Source organism: Vulpes vulpes, chromosome 16 (genome assembly GCF_048418805.1).
Source record: "Vulpes vulpes isolate BD-2025 chromosome 16, VulVul3, whole genome shotgun sequence".
Taxonomy (NCBI): Eukaryota; Metazoa; Chordata; class Mammalia; order Carnivora; family Canidae; genus Vulpes; species Vulpes vulpes.
In genome coordinates this window covers 25,363,703-25,383,537 of record NC_132795.1, presented here as the reverse complement: position 1 = coordinate 25,383,537, position 19,835 = coordinate 25,363,703, and the positions used below count along the sequence as shown (strand labels likewise).

General features: G+C 36.2%; 1 protein-coding gene across 1 annotated transcript in view; it reads right to left on the bottom strand.

Moving 5' to 3' along the window:
* The window catches only part of DNAH7 (dynein axonemal heavy chain 7), a 234,359-nt gene that overhangs the window by 61,937 nt on the left and 152,587 nt on the right, over positions 1–19,835 (bottom strand). The window contains exons 47-49 of the mRNA XM_072740992.1: positions 18,969–19,132; positions 5,701–5,855; positions 1,456–1,646 (exon numbers count right to left, since the gene is read on the bottom strand). Of these exons, the coding sequence (XP_072597093.1) occupies positions 1,456–1,646; positions 5,701–5,855; positions 18,969–19,132 (510 nt within the window). The remainder of the gene's footprint in view (positions 1–1,455; positions 1,647–5,700; positions 5,856–18,968; positions 19,133–19,835) is intronic.

The following is a 19,835-nucleotide window of genomic DNA, read 5'->3' as shown; positions in this document are numbered from 1 at the left end:
CACTGAAAGGTATAAATGGTTTTTCATGTCATCCATTAAAAAAAAAACCCTACAGCTCTGGAATTTTAACATTTCATTTTATGTTTCATTCTTTCTCACTTATGTTTAAAAGTTAAATAACAATTCTAATCATTAACACTCATTTAACCCTGTGCTGGGTCTTATTCTAAGCCTTCGCATAGATGACTTTAGTCTTTATACTGTTCTATGAGATGGAGATTTCTTATTCCCGTTTTCTAGACTAAGGAATGGAGGCACAGAGAGATTAAATAACTTGGCTAACATCACACAATTGGCAAGTGATAAAGCTAGAATTTGAACCAAGCTCCAGAATCCATGTTCTTAATAACTACTAGTTACAAACGCCTCCTAATAGATAACCAGGCAATACGCAATTTTTGGTGTTTAGATAACATTTTAATTAGTTAAAATAGTGACCAAGAATTTCCGTATTGTAACATCCTGTTTTAAAAACTAATCTCAAGGGTGACCCCACTTTCCCTCAGTCTTCTTGGCTTCTCTGAATGTCCAGGCTAAAGTATGCCTCCAATTGTGAGCACCTGTGTTTTCCCAGTCATAAATAGGGTCACTCTACATACACATTATTTACAACGTAAACCTCTTGGGAACAGTGACCATATTTATTCATCTTGGAGGGAATGAATTATAGCACCTTTGTGCTTCCTCTGCCTCTGTAGAAAGATGCCTACCTTAATTTAAATATCTCTAGTTGAGACAGTTTTTGAACTCACTAGCCAAATCTTGTCTCCATATGTGACTTTCAAAATCTGAATCAACATTTCTTAATGTCCTCTCCGGCTAGCTGTAAATGAAAGTTATCCCTTTCTCCCTCGCTCATTCCACAAACATTTATCAAGTGCCAACCTTATCAAGCGCCAAGATTCGGGAATAAAAAATGGAATGACCTCCATGAGTTCAGTTGCAGATCAACGTCTCAAGTGATTTCAGTCATTGACTAAAACTTTAAACTAACTTTGCTCTCGAAAGGAATTTCTAGTATTTTCAAAGAACCAGTGATCACGATCAGTTCTTGTAAGTCACTATATAAAATCAGATAACAGCAACCTCATTCTGAGAAAGAAGAATGGATTTTTGTTAATTCCAATGCCAAGAATTAGCATATTTTCATTTATTACAAAGGAGGTGCATAAATGTCATCTCTGCTTAACAATGAGATTCTAAGGATAATATCAATCATAGAAATTAGATTCTCAAAAGTCTTTTTTTTCCCCCCACTGCATACTGAAGGCTCCTTTATTACTTACATGCACACACAAAATAAACACTTGGAAATTATTATAGCAATTTCAGGAAATGCCAAAAAAGGACAAAATCTATTTTTCTTAGGAAGACCTGTCCTTCTTACGGCTTAGGAGGAAAATAAAGTCATTAATTGTAAAATTCAATAAAGAAACATTCACTTTAGGTACTGGCCTTTACTGATGTTTCAGGAAGATAATGAGGATTTCTTAGCTTGGTAGTAATATAGAAGCGGAAATCCGGCGCATATTCAATGGTAGAGTCCCCAAGTCGGATACATGTACTCCCACCCTGCTTAAAGGTCTGCTTTAGTAGAAGAGGTTCCAGAATAGGATCTAGCTCTTCTCCGACATTTTCTAGCAGCACTGGAGTAAAATGAGAAAAAGAGACCATGTTATTTTAAATACTGACTGTAAACATTCAACCCTCCAAATTCTCTCAGCTTCTAGATTGCTGTTAGGCCTCATTACCTATAAATTTATTTTTGTCCTCTAAGGAAGCAATATCATACAAATCATAGGATGCCTGTGGGATGAGCGTAACTGGTGGGTCTGGTCACTTTGCCTCCTTCCATCCTTCTTGGCCTATGCGGGGCTCCGCACTAGGTGCTCAAGTGTGATGGCGGTGAGGTCTATCTGTCTGAGGCACCAGAGAATAAACATTTCGGGTTGTAGTTTTCAAATGGTTATTATATTCTTAAGTATGAAAGTGACTCCTGCTTATTGTGGAACATGTGAAAAATGTAGGGAAGAATAAAAGTGTTAAAATGAGGAGGCCATTAGACGGAGCTGGCTCTCACGCTACTGTGACCTAAATAAGGAAACCAAAATCTAAGCTTACAAATGTCTCAAGGTTACAAAATCAAATCAAAATCAGAATCCCAAGGATAACCAACTGCAAACAGCCACTTAGGTTTTAAGCCATGGTCAACTGAATAATTTCCTTTCTTTGCTCCTGGCTTGCTCCCTCTCCCCAGCTCTGGTCACTGCAGTACCCTAACTACTTCCTGTTTGGCGCTGCCCAATTCCAACTAATTTTTGCTCAAATAAACTCTTAAAATTTTTAGTTTGGCTCAGCTTATCTTTTGAATGTTTTAGATAATTGACTCTTTTAAATGTTTTAGATAATTGACTCATTCATATATAGTTTGGTAGAAAAATGACACAAAAGTATGATAATTGCTGAATAAATTTTTCTCTTCGGTATTTTTATTTATCTTTTTCTATGCACAATTGAGACTAAACAATGTATCTAATTTTGCATCCCAATCACTTTGCTTGACATTATACCATAAACATTCCAATTAAAACCAACAAACATACTTTTAATCACGGCATAATAGTCTCATATTAATTTTATCTCATTTTTTAAGTCAATTCTCTATGGTTAGATATTTGGATTGCTTTCTGTTCTTATTATAAATAACTCTGTATACAAAAACTTTGTGCCTACAAATACTTTCTTATGATAGCATTCTAGAAGGGGAATCCCTGGAAGAAAGATCAGTGACATTGTTAAGGCTCAGGATACATTTGCCAAATTAGTCTTCTTACATTTTGGTGTTTGGGGTGCTACTGAGGCCAACCCTGAGTAGTGGTGTTTTCACAAGTCCTTTGGGGGTCTGGGTATGCAAGCTTGAAGGGAAAGAGGAATCATAGAGCACTGGGATGACAGGTATTTGAACCTTTATTGCAGACATATACTGCTCCTTCCCAGAGGTTGCTCTTGGCTAAACGGATCCCTAAAATTGTCTTGTCAATCTCCTTCAGCAGCGAGATCTTAATTAACCAAAGCAGGCATGCCAGATAATTTTAAAATTCATTTTCATTTTCTGCTTGAATAAAATGATTATTTTTTGTAGTTAAATAATATGAGTGCATTATAATGGATTAAATACATTAATCTATTATTTAGATTGCTTCCATTTTTCTATTGTTAATAATGCTACAGCGAACATCTTTTTGAATAAACCCTTGTGTTCATCTCTGATTACTTAATCAAGCTGGAGTCCTAGAAGCGCAATTAATTTAAAGGCTATTTATATTGCCAAATTACTTTCCTGAATGGCTGCAGAAATTTCAGAGTTGCAATGAGCACTCCTTTTTTTTTTCTTTTTAAACTTTTTATATAATAATATACTCTGAAATGCTAGGCACCGTGTTGACATTTTATTTTCTCATCCTCAAATGCTTTAAAAAGCATGGAATATTGTTACCCCAGTTTTACATATGGGCAAACTGGGGCAAGGCAACGGAGCTAAAATTTTCAGTTAAATCATCTAGTAAATGGCAAAGCAGATACTTGAACTAAGCAGTATGATTCCTTACACAGTTCCTTTAACGACTGTGTCAGACTGCTGATGTTAAATACTACATTCATGACTTTTACAATTTGATGGGTAAAAAATAGTTAAAATTCGTATCCAAGGCTTGATGTTTTAGATGTTCTTTGTCTAATTACATTTTTTCCCTCTTAACATTATATATCAGTATACTTGCCCATTTTCTTATTGTGTACGTTATTTACAATTCAGTACAGCTCCAAGTGATTAAAAACCCACAACAAAAGTGACACAAAAAAAGGCTTTCTATCTCAGGTAAAGGGAGCCTGAGCTAATCAGCCCAGGGTTGAAGGACAGTGTGTCTGAGCTGTCAGAGATCCAAGCTGGGACATCTTGCTCCTTCACTATTCTTATTATGTGGCTTTGATCTTTTTGGCCGAAATGGCCTTTCAAATGACATCCATATTCCCACCATCAGAAAGAAAGAAAAAACAGAAAAGGAGAAAACATCCTTTAAAAATATTTCCTGAGAATCACAAATGGCACTTCTACTTACATCTTGGTGGCCAGACCATAGTCACATGCTCATATACAACCACAGTAGAAGTTAGGAAGTTTCTTTCTTAACTATGAATGCAATGTTGCCCACACAGAGGGGTACCAAATATCGGGTATCAAATATTGGGGAACAAATATCATTTGTTGTCATAAAATGCTAGTTTTTAAAACTTTATTTGTAGCTTTTAACATTGTTGTAGCAAAGAGCTCCCCCTTGCCCTTTTCCTACTTGTTTTCAAATGTGTTTATACTTCTTTTTTTACATTTTATCTTTTTTTTAATAATAAATTTATTTTTTATTGGTGTTCAATTTGCCAACTATATTTTATCTTGTAGAAATTTTCAAACCTTGGTCAGGGGCGCCTGGGTGGCTTAGTCGGTTGAGCACCTGACTGGCTCAGGTCACCCTCTCAGGGTTGTGAGACTGAGCTCTGCATCAGGCTCTGCGCTCAGCACCGAGTAGGCCTGGGGTTTGGGATTCTTTCTCTCCTCCTCCCCTTCCCCCCAATCTGCTCATGCTCTCTCTAAAAGAAATAAAAATCTTCTTTAAAAAAACAAAGTTTCGGGATCCCTGGGTGGCGCAGCGGTTTGGCGCCTGCCTTTGGCCCAGGGCGCGATCCTGGAGACCCGGGATCGAATCCCACATCGGGCTCCCGGTGCATGGAGCCTGCTTCTCCCTCTGCCTGTGTCTCTGCCTCTCTCTATCTCTCTGTGACTATCATAAATAAATAAAAATTAAAAAAAATATATTAAAAAAAAATAAAAAAAAATAAAAAATAAAAAAACAAAGTTTCAAGCTCTGTTCAAAAGTAAAAAGAACAGTATTAGCTCATTGTTGATATGCAAAAATAAAATGCCTGAGACTACCTGATACATTTGTTATAATTCTTCACGCAGTATTAGCTCTAATAGCAACTGGGATTTGCTAAACTCATCTTAGGGATCAATACACTGTAGTTTCATAATACTTACATGTATTTATTCGGTCAAGTAGTCAAAACTTGATAGGTAACATAGATTTAAAATGTGACAACCCCAATTTACTCAAATCATAAATATTTAGTTTTGACAAATGGGACATGCACATGGGGCTTTACTGAAAAATCCTTGTCATGTTTCTAATCTCTCCATTGTGGCAGATAATAGTCAGCCATGCGAAATGTGTATTCAGTTTGCTGCCACTTTGGTAGGACAATCGAAAGAAGAATAAATAGATAATTGGACCAATGTTGTGTTAAAATACTCCTGGCATATCAAGTGGCTCTTCTAATTGCAGAAGTGGAGTTGTAACAGGAACTACAGAGTGGCACAGCACAGACAAAAATGAAAACAGCTACATTAGAGGATGCATCGCAAATGAATCTTGGGACAAAGAAAACAACCTAACCGGCAAGAACAATCATCTCGAGTTCCCGATTAATTATCAATAAGTAATGAAAGACATAACAAAGTCATTATTTATTGAAGATGAATCTGGCACAACTATCTTTTTAAAGAAGAAAAAAAACCTTCATTCTTTTGGGTTAATTGTGCCTTCTCCAGGCATTTCTGTAAAGTATAATTATTATTTGCATACATACCAGGGGTACCAAACTGGATGCAGTTTTCCAGAGTCCTGGCATAGTCAGGATCATTTAATTTAACCACATGAAGACTATTGGCTTTTTCCATGTTCTTGACCCATTTATTAGCCTGACCTTGAGGATCTATCATCAGAGGCCATCTTCTTGCATTCCTGAAAGGGGGAAGAAAGACAGTGCTAGCCAAGTCATGACTTGTCTCTAGGCTACTTAGTCACACACACATCACTTTCTTACAGTTTATACTTTATAGTAATATTTTACTTTTTAACTTATCTTTAGAAACTATGCTCTTATAGCAGAGACATTTAGATTGAACAGGCTATTAAACAACACTAAAAAAATCACTTGGCAAACACAAGATTTTCTTTTACTCCTTTTGGAAAATTACAATTCTGTAAAGGTTAAATTACATTTTTGAAAAAGAAATATTTGCTGCTCTTGCTAGTTAGTGCAATTAACCATTAAGAATACTGCAAATTGGGCAACTCTCATTCTTCACTAGGCCCTGACCTTCATTAATTACTCCTGTGACTATGAAAGAGTTCCCTCCGTTTCCTGGCTTCAATTTGCTATCACTTGTACAAGAGGAAAAGAGAAAGGATTGAGACGTTATCTCTCTCCTTGAAATCTAGGCCATTAAAGATATAATGGTTTTTTAAAAATAAGGCAAAAAGCCTAATTTTAATCATCTAAACCTCTTGGGCCCCAAAACATTAATGTAACTATCAACTCAGTATTTGTTTCAAGTGCTTGTACATCTCATGTCATATTTGTAGTTCATTACATATTTGTGAGCTTCTTACAAACAGAAACATATTCTCTGAAAGTCAGTTTTTGCACTCGGGGAGAGCTCCTACTTCCTGTTGTATTCTCAGCTCCCTGTTTTATGATAAGAGCAAGAGGAGTAAACCACGAGGTAGTTTATTTTCCAGGGTGCCGTGGGGTCACAAAGAGCCAACATTTCCCATTGCCAAATGATATCTAACCAGGTAGCTTTCTGCATTGTGTGAAATGGACTCAGCCTGGAGATTACTGTTCTTTTTCTTGGAAGCTTCAGTAAACACAAGCCATAATTTTGGCCACTTTCCTAAAGATGCGGCCATGCTCTTCAAAAGTGAGCACAGCAAATGGACACAGATCATTAGAAGAACAGGAGGAGAAAAATAAAATATGACTGGGGCAAAAACAAAACAAAAAAACATGAGACTGAAGCAGGGTGGTTTATTCAATTTCATCTCCTTAGAATATGCATTTAGAATTTTATAGGATAATTTGTCCCAAATGGAATTAATCACCTTTTTAACACTTAAGTTAGAGCCTGGAATAAAAAAAAAAAAAAAACATGTAGCTTATATTAGAAAGAAGATAGTCTAGTTCTCCAATATCAGTGTTATATAATGAAATAGCTTGAAATTGAATGACTCCGTCTTCCTTCTGTTGCTTCCACAATTTCTAACCACAATACCCATGTTTATACTGTTCCTTTGTCCAAAATGCAGCTCTTCCTCATTCTTTCATGTTCAAGTCCTACTCGTGTTTCAAGGTCAGCTCAGATGGTGTGCGATACATGGAGTACCACAGACCATCCTAACAGAAATGTATTTTCTAATCTCCGATTATAAGGACATCAGTTCTATTGAATTAGGGCTCCACTATTCTGACCTCACTATCATTAATTATCTCCAAAAAGGCCCAGTCTCCAAATAGTCACATTGGGGGTTATATAGTCAACGTACAAATGGGAGGTTGTGGATAATTCAGTGCATATCAGAATATTAATTATATTTAAGAAGAAATGAGGCAAAAAGAGTAGTGCAGTATCTTAGATGTAATCAGCTAATAAAAAGAGAAACATTTCCATAAGAAACTAAAGGGAGTGAGAAGGAAAATTATAAAGAAATACAACTTATAAATATGTAAGTTTCATTCTGTCACATTTTTGAAATATTTTTAAGTTGGGAGGATTCTGTCTGTTATGCTTTCCTAAGAAACTGAATGACTCACTCTGCCTTCTGTTGCTTCACAATTTTTAATCACAATGTTTAATCACCCATATTTACACTCTTCCTTTGTCCAAAACGCACTTCTTCATCCTTTCGTGTTCAAGTCCTAGTTGTGTTTCAGGGTCAGCTCAAATGTTACACAATATACAAAGCCCATCCTAGTCTCTTTTTCTGTCAACTTCTTCAGCAGTTCATCTGGATTACATTTGTGGTGCTCTGATACAATGATCATATTCTATTACGGTAATTTTTAAATTTGTTAATGGCATCACTCATTTAAATTAGATACTCTTTGAGGGAAATGTCCACAGTGATTCTTCTTTATCCTTTTTCTCTAAAGCAAATAAAATTTGATAATCTACCGGAAGGTAAACAACAAAGAGCATCTAGCAAACCTCATACAGGTTAACAGATTCTAAAAAACAGGCATTTTTTAAAGAGAGTTTTTTTTATTAATTCATGAGGGACACACAGAGAGAGACAGAGACACAGGCAAAGGAAGAAGCAGGCTCCCTGTAGAGAGCCTGATGTGGGACTTGATCCCAGGACCCCAGGATCATGATCTGAGCCAAAGGCAGATGCTCAACCCCTGAGCCACCCAGATGTTCCCAAAGAGGTATTTTCAAAGCAATCATCCCTGTATAGAGGATACCAGTCCAAAGAATACCATCTCAAGTTTGGAACGAAGGATTCTGGTGCTGATCAAGCTGGGCTAAGTCTGTCACAGCCTTTCTCTTCCACTGTTACAATGAAAGGTTCTGGGCAAAATACAAAATTTTACTCAAAGATTCTAAAAAGTAAATAATAAGAAGTGAATGGGAAGAAAGTTAGAACTTGAGGAATGACCAATAAGGGGGGTAGTCAGTTTCTTGTTGTTGTTTTGTTTTTTCCTTTCCATTTTCTGGCTTTGGTCAAAGAATGGGCCTAATGGGGGACCTGGGCAGTAGGCACAGGGAGCAAAAACTCAAACTAGAAGACAGTAAACAATCATGTGTGAGCCAGAGAGTGGGGCGGGGGAGAGGCAGGGGAATCTCTTTTTTCTTCTGCCCCCGTCCTCAGGTCAATGCCACCCACAGAACTGTAATCCTATGCAGAAGCAGCGGTAGCACAGGCATTACTACACTGAGAGGAAACCAATCTCTTTGATAACAGGGCTGAGCAAAGGCTCATGTGCTGTGCATTGTGTACAAGGTGTCTTCATCTGCTCAGGCTATTCTAACAAATGACTGTAGACTGAGTAGCTTAAATATCAGATATTTTTCATAGTTCCGGAGGCTGGGAAGCCAGAATCAAGGTTCCAGCACATCCAGTGATTGGTGAGGGCCTCCTGGTTTGTAGATGGCAGTCGTCTCATCACCTTCTCACATGGCAATGAGAAATTGATCATCTCTGTGTCTCTTAAGGACACTAGCCCCATTCAAGACTCCACCCTCATGTCCCTGTAACCTCCTCCCAAGGTTGTACCTCCAAATGACACCACATTGGTGACTTAAGCTCAATATATCAATTTGGCAGGAAAAAAAAAAGTCCAAAGCAGAGGGAACTGTAGTATTTTTCTTTTTTCCTCTTACCACTTTGCCCCAACTATGGACATGTGTTATACAAAAGTGTAGGAAGCGGAAACTCAGAGAACACAATCATTTTGGACAGAAAAATCCAGAAAAGGGGGTTGCTGGGATATGGAAAGTAAGGGAGAAATTCTGGAGGAGACAGACCAAAGAAAGAATTCCTTAATTCAGATGCAACTTCTGAGCTCACTATCAAGCTGTGCATGTGTAAAACACATCCAAAGAAGCATACCAAAAGCTTTGAGCTACAACATAAACTCAAAGTCCCAGACTAACCTCTGAGTAATGCATTCTTAGAAGTATATCTAAGCAGCATGGCAAAGGCTTTCAATTATGAGCTGACACTGGAAACATCATCCACAGAAAGCAACCAACTAACCAAGTTGTTTGACTACTATAAAACAAAAATCAGTCTTATCCAGAAGATTTTAATAGGAACCAGAATTTCATTTTCAAAAGGTCCAGGGTGCAATCCAAAATTACTTGACATACAAAGAGCCAGAATATGACTAATTCTCAAAGAAAAAGCAAGATGTTGGAACTACCAGAAAAAAAAATTAAAGAAGTTAATATAAGCATTCTCCAAAAGGTAAAGGCAAACATTAAAAAAAAAAAAAAATGGGTGGGGCACCTGGGTGGCTCAGGTGGTTAACTGTTGGACTCCTGATTTCTGCTCAGGCCGTGATCTCATGGGCCATGGGACTGAGCCCTGTGGCAGGCTCTGTGCTGAATGGGGAGTCTCCTTGCGGATTCTCTCTCTCTGCCTCTGCCTTTCCCCTGGCTTAAGCTCTCACTCTAAATATATAAAATATTTATAAATAAATAAATGAATGGAAAGGGAGAGAAACAGAATAAAAAGAACCAAAAGGAAATTTTAGAACCAAAAAATATCTGAAATAAGAATTCCAATGTAATGATTCGATAGCAGAAAGGAGATGATACAGGAAGGTCAGTGATCTAAAAGACAGATGCAGGGATGCCTGAGTGGGTCAGTGGTTGAGTGCCTGCCTTCAGGCCAGGGTGTAATCTTGGGTTTCTGGGCTCAAGTCCCACATCAGGCTCCTTGCATGGAGCCTGCTTCTCCCTCTGCCTGTGTCTCTGCCTCTCTCTGTTTCTCATGAATAAATAAATAAAATCTTTAAAATAAAAGATAGATGCATACAAATAATCCAATTTGAACACTTAACAAGAGAGAGAAAAAAGATAAAACAAACAGAGCCTCCAAGACCTGTGAGAAAAATATAAAGAGGTTTAATATTCATGTGATCGGGGTCCCAAGAGAGGAAGAGATTAATACAGAAAACATATTTGAAAAAATAATGGCTGAAACTTTCTCAAACTCAGTGAAACACATACATTTACAGTTTCACAAAGCTGAGCAATCCTCAAAAAAGGAGAAACTAAGAAACAAAACACACAAAAATGCACACATCCAGATACACTATAATCAAACTGCTAAAAACCAAAGATTTGAAAGAATATTTTTGAAAACAACCAGAGAAAAGTGATATATTATAGATGTATAGATGACATTTATTCAGATGACTTCAGATTTTGCCTCACAAATCATAGAGCCCAAACACAGAACATTCTTAGTAGAATGAAAAGAACTGTCAACACAGAATTCTATATCCACTAAATATATCCCTCAAGAATAAAGGCAAAATAAAGACATTCTCAGATCAAGGAAAGGAAAATTCTTTGCCAGCAGATTTTTCTATAAAAAAAACTAAAGTTCTTTACTCAGAAGCGAAATGATACCATAGTAAATTTTATAAAGAAAAGAAGAGCAATGAAAAGGTAAATAGACTATTTTTCTTCTCTTGATTTCTTTAAAATATGTATAAATGTTGAGACAAAAACATTAAGTTGGGAGAGCTTCAAAGTATACAGATGACTACTATAATAACATAACCAGAGGAGGGTAAAGGAGACCTACATGGTTGTCTACATTTTACATTTTAATTTGAAACGGTAAAATATTATCTCTAAGTAAAGAATTTATACTAAAAAATAATGCAAAGCATTATAATGAAAATGGAATACTAAAACTTGTGGATTATTCAAATAATCCAATAGAATGAGAAGCAGAACAATGAAAATCAGATGTAAGAACAAAAAAGAAAAATAATAAAATGGTAAATCTAAATTCAGTTATACCAAGGACATTAAGTGTAAAGTTGTCTAAACATAGTAATTAATGGAGAGACATTACCAATTTGGAAAAAAAATATAAGCTCTGACTGTATGCTGTCTACAAGATACTCATTTTAAATATATTTATATTAAATAAAATCATGGTAAAAGATACACCATGCAAACACTGATCAAAAGAAAGCTGAATTGTGTATAGACTTCAGAACAAGAAAAATTATCAAGGATCGAGACATTACATAGTAATAAAAGGGTCAATTTATCATGAAGACATGATAATCCTACATACTTATGCAAAGAGCTCCAAACACATAAGGCCAAAACTAATAGAACTGAAGGGACAATAAGTAGACAGCAAATTAGCAAGGGCATGGAAGATATGAAAATACTATCACACAACTCAACCTAATTGACATCTAAAGAGCCCTCTACCCAATAATAACAAAATATATATTTTTTTCAAGTACACATGGAGCATTCACAAAGACAGAGCATATTTATACTATACAACAAACTTTAACAAATTTAAAGCAACTGGAATCATACAATGTATATTGGAATTAAATTACAAATTATGAAACAATAGAAGAAGACACCTTAAAAATTAGCAAATATTTGAAATTAATGTATTTTTAAATAACCTATAAATTAAAGAGGAAGTCTCAAGAGAAATTGGAACATATTTTAAAGGAAAAGAAAATACAATACAACACATCAAAATTTGTGCTATGCAGCTAAAGCAGTGCTTAGTGGGAAATGTATATCAGTGAATGCATGGATTAGAAAAGAAAAACCTGAAATCAATAATTTAAGCTTTCACCTCAGGAAACCACAGAAAGAAGAGTATATTTGATCTAAAACAAGCAAAAGAAAAGAATAAATATTAAAGCAGAAGCCAATAAAATGGAAAACCAGAAAGACAGAGAAAAGCAATGAAATGAAAGCCTTATTCTTAGATAGGATCTGGAAAAAATTATCAAAGACTAGCTAGACTGATCTGATCAAGCAAAGCAAAGAAAATGCTAATTACCAATACCAGGAATGATAGAGAAGTTTATCATTATAGATTCCTGCAGAGATTAAAAGGATGGCAAGGGGATACTATAAATAACTAAGTCCCTCCCCATAAATTTGACAACTTCGTTGAAATGGACTCATTGGTTCAAAAAAAAAATCAATCAGTACAGTTCACCATATTAACAAACTAGAATAAAAAATATATCTCAATAGACACAGAACAAGCACTTGACAAAATTTAACTTTTTTTTTTTTTTTTAAGATTGATTGATTGATTTGAAAGAGAGAGTGAGAGAGGGCATGAGCAGGGAGGAGAGGGGGAAGGGAACCTGATGTGGGGCTTGATCCCAGGACCCTGGGATCATGACCCAAACTGAAGGCAGATGATTAACTGAGCCAGCCAGGTGCCCCCAAATTTAACATGTATTAATGATAAAAACCCTCAGTAAACTGGAAACAGAGAGAGTTTCCTTTACTTGATGAAAAGGATGTACAAAAAAATCCTGTAGTTTATATAATACATCAAAGTGAAAGGCTAATTCCATTCCCTTAAGATTGGAAAAAGGCAACAATGTGAAACTTCATCTATTCAACACTATATTAGCCAGTGTAAATTATACTTGTTTAACAAGTATTCTTACATGTGCTATATAGAAAGTTCTTGACGGTGCAATAAGAAATAAAAGGCATAATATTAGAAAATAAGAAATGAAATTGCTATTTGCAGAAAGTGTGTCTCTGTACAATATCCTAATGAATCTATATAAAAGATCCTAAAACTAATAAATGAATTTATCAAGGTCACAAGGTATATGGTCAATATCCAAAAAGCATTTGCTTTTCTAGTACTAGCAATGAACAGCAGAATAAACTCAAAGTATCATTTACAATAGCACGCAGAAATAAAAAGTACTGGATATAAATCTAACAATGAAACACTGATGAAAGAAATCAAAGGAGATCTAAAAAAAACCAGAGATATAATTTTAAAAAATCTCTGCACAGCAAAGGAAACAATCAACAAAACAAAAAAGCAGCCTACAGAATGGGAGAAGATATTTGCAAATGACGTATCTGATAAAGGGTTAGGGTCCACACTATAAGGAACTTATTAAACTCAACACCCAGAAAACCCAAAAAATCCAGTGAAGAAATGGGCAGAAGACATGAATAGACATTTTTCAAGGAAGACATCCAGATGGCTTACAGACACATGAAAAGATGCTCAACATCACTCATCAAATCAAAATCACAATGAGATACCATGTGTCAGAATGGCTAAAATTATCACAGGAAACAACAGATGTTGGAAAGGATGCAGAGAAGGAAGAACCCTCTTACACTGTTGGTGGGAATGCAAGCTGGTGCAGCCACTCTGGAGAACAGTATGGAGGTTCTTCAAAAAATTAAAAATAGAGCTACCCTAGGATCCAGCAATTACACTACTAGGTGTACAAAATACAGATTCAAACGGATACATGCACCCTGATGTTTGTAGCAGCAGTTAGAGCAATTATTATCAATAATAGCCAAATTAGGGCAGCCTGGGTGGCTCAGCAGTTTAGCACCGCCTTCAGCCCAGGGCATGATCCTGGAGACCTGGGATCGAGTCCCACATTGGGCTCCCTGCATGGAGCCTGCTTCTCTCTCCCCTGTGTCTCTGCTCCTCTCTCTCTCTCTGTGTCTCTCATGAATAAATAAATAAAACCTTTTAAAATAATAATAGCCAAATTATGGGAAAAGCCTAAATGTTCATTGACTGATGAATGGATAAAGAAGAGGTGGTATAAAAAAAAATAACAGTATACACACACACACACACACACACACACACACACACCACACACAATGGAATACTACTCAGCCATCTGAAAGAATGAAATCTTGCCATTTGCAACGATGTGGGTGGGGCTAGAGTATATTATACTAAGTGAAATAAGTCAGAGAAAGACAATATCATCAGTGTAATTTAAGAAACAAAATAGATGAACATATGGAAAGGGAGAAAAACAAAAGAGAGGAAACAAACCATGAGACTCTTAATGATGGAACAAACTGAGGGTTGCTAGAGGGAAGGTGGGCAAGAGAATGGGCTAAATAGGTTATGAGTAGTGAGGGCACTTAGTGATGAGCCCTGGATGTTATATGTATGTGAGGAATCACTAAACTCTACTCCTGAAACCAGAATTACACAATATGTTAACTAGAATTTAAACAAAACTTGAAATAAAATGAAAAAATTTTAAAACAGGGATATATTGTGTTTATAGAAGACTGTCAATTTTTCTCAAATTGACATATAGATTCAATACAGTTCCAATCAAAATCCCAGCAAGGATCTTTTGTAGATATTTAAAAACTGATTCCAAAATTTATAATGAGAGGCACAAAATTGAGATAATAATTTTGAATAGGGTGGAAGACATAATCTAACTTCAAGCCCTAATAGAAAGCTATACTAATCAAGGCAATGTGGTTTTTGCATCAAGACAAATAGATCAACAGAATAGACAATCCAGAAACAGAACTACATATTTGCTGACAATGGACTTTCAACAAAGATGTAAAAACAATTCAATGGAAAAAAGGTAATGTTTCCATACACGTTGTGCTGGAACAATTATATATATACTTATTATATATGTACATATATATACACACACACACACACACAATACTATCTGTATTTGCACACACAGAGATGTTGTTCCATATCTAGTTAACAATTATATGAAACTTATTTTCCCAAAACAACACTCTCATATACAGAGACTGATGCAGGACTGGATCTCACAACTCATGAGACATGATCTCAGCTGAAAACAAGAGTTGGACACTCAACTAAGTCCCTTAAACTAAGTCCTAATTTTGCGTTTAAAGATAAGGGCTTCTATAGAATAACATGTCAAATGAAAAAAATATCAAAGGAGACGTTCCTTCAAGGTAGGTAGAGAAGAATGTACTGGTTTTAATAACAATTATCATGGAGAACTATATGCAATGCACATTGGTTTACACAGCTTCACTCTTTTAATATAAATCCTGAATCTGAAATGAACAAACACCCTATTTACTGTTTGCTTCCTCTCCATTATTTTGCCTTATTTTCTGACAACACTTTTCTCCACATAATCCTCTTATTTCCTCCACCAAACACTCATGAATCTAGAAATGCTTTAAAATCTGTGGTTCCCAGAGCACCTGGGTGACTCAGTGGTTGAGCATCGGCCTTTGGCTCAGGTCATGATCCCGAGGTCTTGGGACCGGGTCCCGCATCGGGCTCCCCGCAGAGAGCCTGCTTCTCCCTCTGCCTGTGTCTCTGCTTCTCTCTGTGTGTCTCATGAATGAATAAATATAATCTTAAAAAAAAATCAATGGTTCCCAAATGAAAACTGAATTTTTATAGACTCAGGATTCCAAGTTTTAATATTGTTTGTTCTTTTGTGATTCTCTAGAGAGGATTATTATTTGGTGCTCTTTTGGGCTTTAGAAAAATCCAGACTTCCAAAGGTAATAATACATGTTCACAGTAGTCTGCATGGAGGGACACAGAATTTAAATATATGACAGTGGTGCAACTCAAAGAGGTTTGCTATTTTCCTCTTTACACACATACATAAAAATAGATTTTAAAAAAAACAGACAATGAAAGACTGGTGCTCCTCTCAGTTATTACTGCTACTGAAATAAACCTAATTTATCTGACTCCTCTAGAAACAAAAACTAAAAGATATTTTTAAAACGCAGAGTTATATCAGATATAGGTCTGATTTATTTACCAAGTTATTAAACAGTCTTACTATTTCCCTGGGAAATGTTCAGATACAATCCAATTACACTTAATGTTATCGCTAGCCCTTGAAATGCTGATTAGCCAAGGACCTTCAGGTGTCAATAGCTCCAAAAGTTAATTATATTCCAACTTATCTAAATTTTATAGATTCTTCCCCGTTTCCCGAAATAATCAACTCTTCAGTCAGCTGAGATAGTACGTAAAAAGCACTTAGCACAGGATTAGGTCTTTAGTAAGTGCTCAGTATTAGGTATTATCATTATCAAGCAAGTATCTCTGGGGAATGGAAAAACACAGGAGGCAAGTAAATAAGATACTTATCTGATGCTTCAAAATGATCACCTTAAACCTATTTACTGAAACCTCTCAGTATAGGATTACCAAAATAACATCGACAAAATAAGCCAAGAATGAAAAATGTTAATATTTCTTTCTTAATAAAGCTGCTACTGTAACATTTTGCTAATATTTCAACACTGTAACAAATGAATAGCAAAAATGTAAGGGTTCTGTGTCATTAACACCATTTTTTTTACCTCTTTGTCTCCTGAAATATGAGTTTGTTATCTTGAAAAATAACCATGAAAGATTTGGAATCTTAGAAGCAGAAATACTCATCAATGCGCTTTTATTACTAAAATACGACTGGGCCCAAATGAAAGAGCACATTTATTTGCTGAAAAATAAGAAGGAATTTGGCCTCCAATGAATATAATGGTTATAGATATCCTGCTAGGGAGAACACAGGTATACAAGCTGCAAAATGAAACAATAAAGACATGACTACCCTTCTTTGGGACGTGATCAATTATAGTCACAAGTGCTTGGAAAGAGCAAAATATTTTTTCTACAAGGGGAAAAGATAGCAATAGCAAAAACCAGCAAATATCTGCCTCTTCTTTAGGCTGAATTGGTACAGGTGGGTAAAGTAAAAGCGGACTTCTAAATTTTCAGAAACCTCCCATTTATGTTGATGTCTAATTGTATTCTCACATTAAACACCAACACAAAGTCTGAGTGCCACCTACTTGTTAAATAATTCAAAAAACTAGCTGTCATCCTGTGCTTCTAAAAGGGCACTTAAAAATCTGTTTCAGTGGCAAACTAACGCACATATTTATCATTTAACTGAATCCTATCATTTCTCTTCTGGATTAATTTAGATTATGAGAGCGCAATACCCAGTACTTAATTTTCGTTCACCAAGGAAAAGCTTTGTAGTCTTTTCTCCAAATCAACAAAATAATTACATTTAAATTTAGTTCCTGAAAAAGCTCATCAAAGTATGATTTACTTGGTTAAAACTATGAGAACCATCTTTTCATATTTTCTTTTTTGCCTTTATTACTAGAAAGTTTTGTACTTAATTCAGGACCCAAATGTAAGGATGAGCTTGTCTGAAGTACCTAGAGAAGTAACTACTTCTTTAACCGCCCCTAGGTGGTCTCATCAGATTTTTACTTTATATTCACACACCTCAAATCCCTGTAGAACAATTCAGCAGATAAATGCTAAAGAAGTCCATTGAGGGACGCCTGGGTGGCTCAGTGGTTGAGCACCTGCCTTCGGCCCAGGGAGGGAGTGACCCCGGGGTCCCAGGATCGAGTCCCACGTCGGGCTCCCTGCATGGGGCCTGCTTCTCCCTCTGCCTCTCTCTCTCTCTCTCTCTCTCTCTCTCTCTGTCTCTCATGAATAAATAAATAAAATCTTAAGAAAGAAGTCCAGAGAGAGACAGACAGAGACAGAGAGACAGAGAGCATTTGTTGAATGGTAAAGAAACGTGTTCGTCAGAATTTTTTTTGTGGAATGATTTTCATAAATACCCAATACAAAAAATTTATTGAAGACCCAGTCTTCACACGTAGTGGTTAATTCTATTTTAAAAATTCGCATGAGTCTGCCATTTTTACTTTAAGTACTAGGACGTCAATTATTTTTTCAGTAGTAAACTAGCAACTAATTAAAATAGTCATGTCATACAGAACTGAACATTTCTACTGATGGTTTACCCCTGCTGTTACCTCCAAGAAGACGGGCCCAGTGATAGAGGCCCATGGTAACGCGAACTAGGGAATGACACAAATGATGACTGTCCTCATACTGGGGCAGACTGAGGTCCTTGGTTTCCAGGAGGTAAGATTTGTAGGAAAGGTGAGGCTGGATGAGCTGCTTTATTCTCCCAGCTGAATTTCCATGGGATTTGTCTACTAACCAGGAGATTCCAGGAATAGCAGCTACTGTCTTGAAAGTCCCCATGAGTCCCAGACCCAGAAATGTATCCATATCATTTAAATTGGTCCCAAGCATAGCAGTGACTAAGAATTTTGTACACCAGAACCCATCATCACCACCAACTCACCCCCGCCGCCCCCCCCCCCGCTGCATCTTCCATCAATTTGCAATAACAAAACCCTGTAATTTTATGGGAAAAGGTCTTTCAGACTTCACTTGCTCATGTTAAGATTTTGCTCCATTTGCCAAAGGCTGATTAAAAATTAAGCAAAAATCATTAGGGTTTTTGGTTGTTCTTACAGTCTCCAATATGCAATAGTTCTAATATTAGTAGGAAAAGGAAGAGATTATTCATATTTAATTTAGCTAATTAATGACTTAAGTAAAAATTTCACAATACTATAAAAGTTTTCTAGCTATAATTGTTTAAAAAAGATGCAGAGATAAATAAATCTACTGATTAATAGAGATCATTTGTGAGAAAAGTATTTTCCTTACATGATGATGATCCCGTTATCAATGGAAAACGAGTCCGAAGGTAACCCAGCAATGTTCCAGGCCCGAATTGTCACTGCTTCTCCCAGGATACCCATAAGAGAATAGTCATCAGAGCAGGGAATATCTTTGCTTTTGCACAAATTTGTCCACTCCTTGATTTGGTTCTTTAAGACACAGAGATAGGAAAACAAATGAATACTTTGTAAACCCCTCGATTACACTTTATTCCTTGAGTCAACCAACCATTGTTGAAACTGCACCTCAAAAGACAATGTATCAGATTTTTTCATATAGAACTATAATTTAGAAGGCCCATGATGCATTCAAATAAAAATTAACTATATCCAATATTAATTTTAGATACATCATTTCATAGTAAAGTCAAAGTCAGAATTTCATATCTGAAAAGAACAATTGCCAATCTCTATTCTAAAGCTACACTTGACAAAGTAGTTGGAGACCATCATTATTCTGTATATTTTAAGTTTTTTATGTTTTTTAGTAATCTCTACATCCACTCTATAGGAGCTTGAACTCACAACCCCGAGGTCAGGAGTCTCACGCTTCCCTCTGACTGAGCCAGCCAGGCAACCCCATATATTTTCTTTAAATTACAAATTTCCAGTAAGCCTTAATACAGTATTATGGTATATAAGTAAATCTAATTTGAACTGGTAGGGGACATTTTTTTCTGGCTCTTCTATGCCTGGCGGGGAGAGATCATGGCGGGGCTAGTAGGCACCAACAAGGATCGGGGCACATACTGGAGTGTGCGATATCCCACCAGGGGCATGGTTTGCTAGGTTGCTCAGGAACCAAAGGGTAGTTCAAGTCCAGGTTCACAAGCAGAAAGTCAGAAGTCAAGGT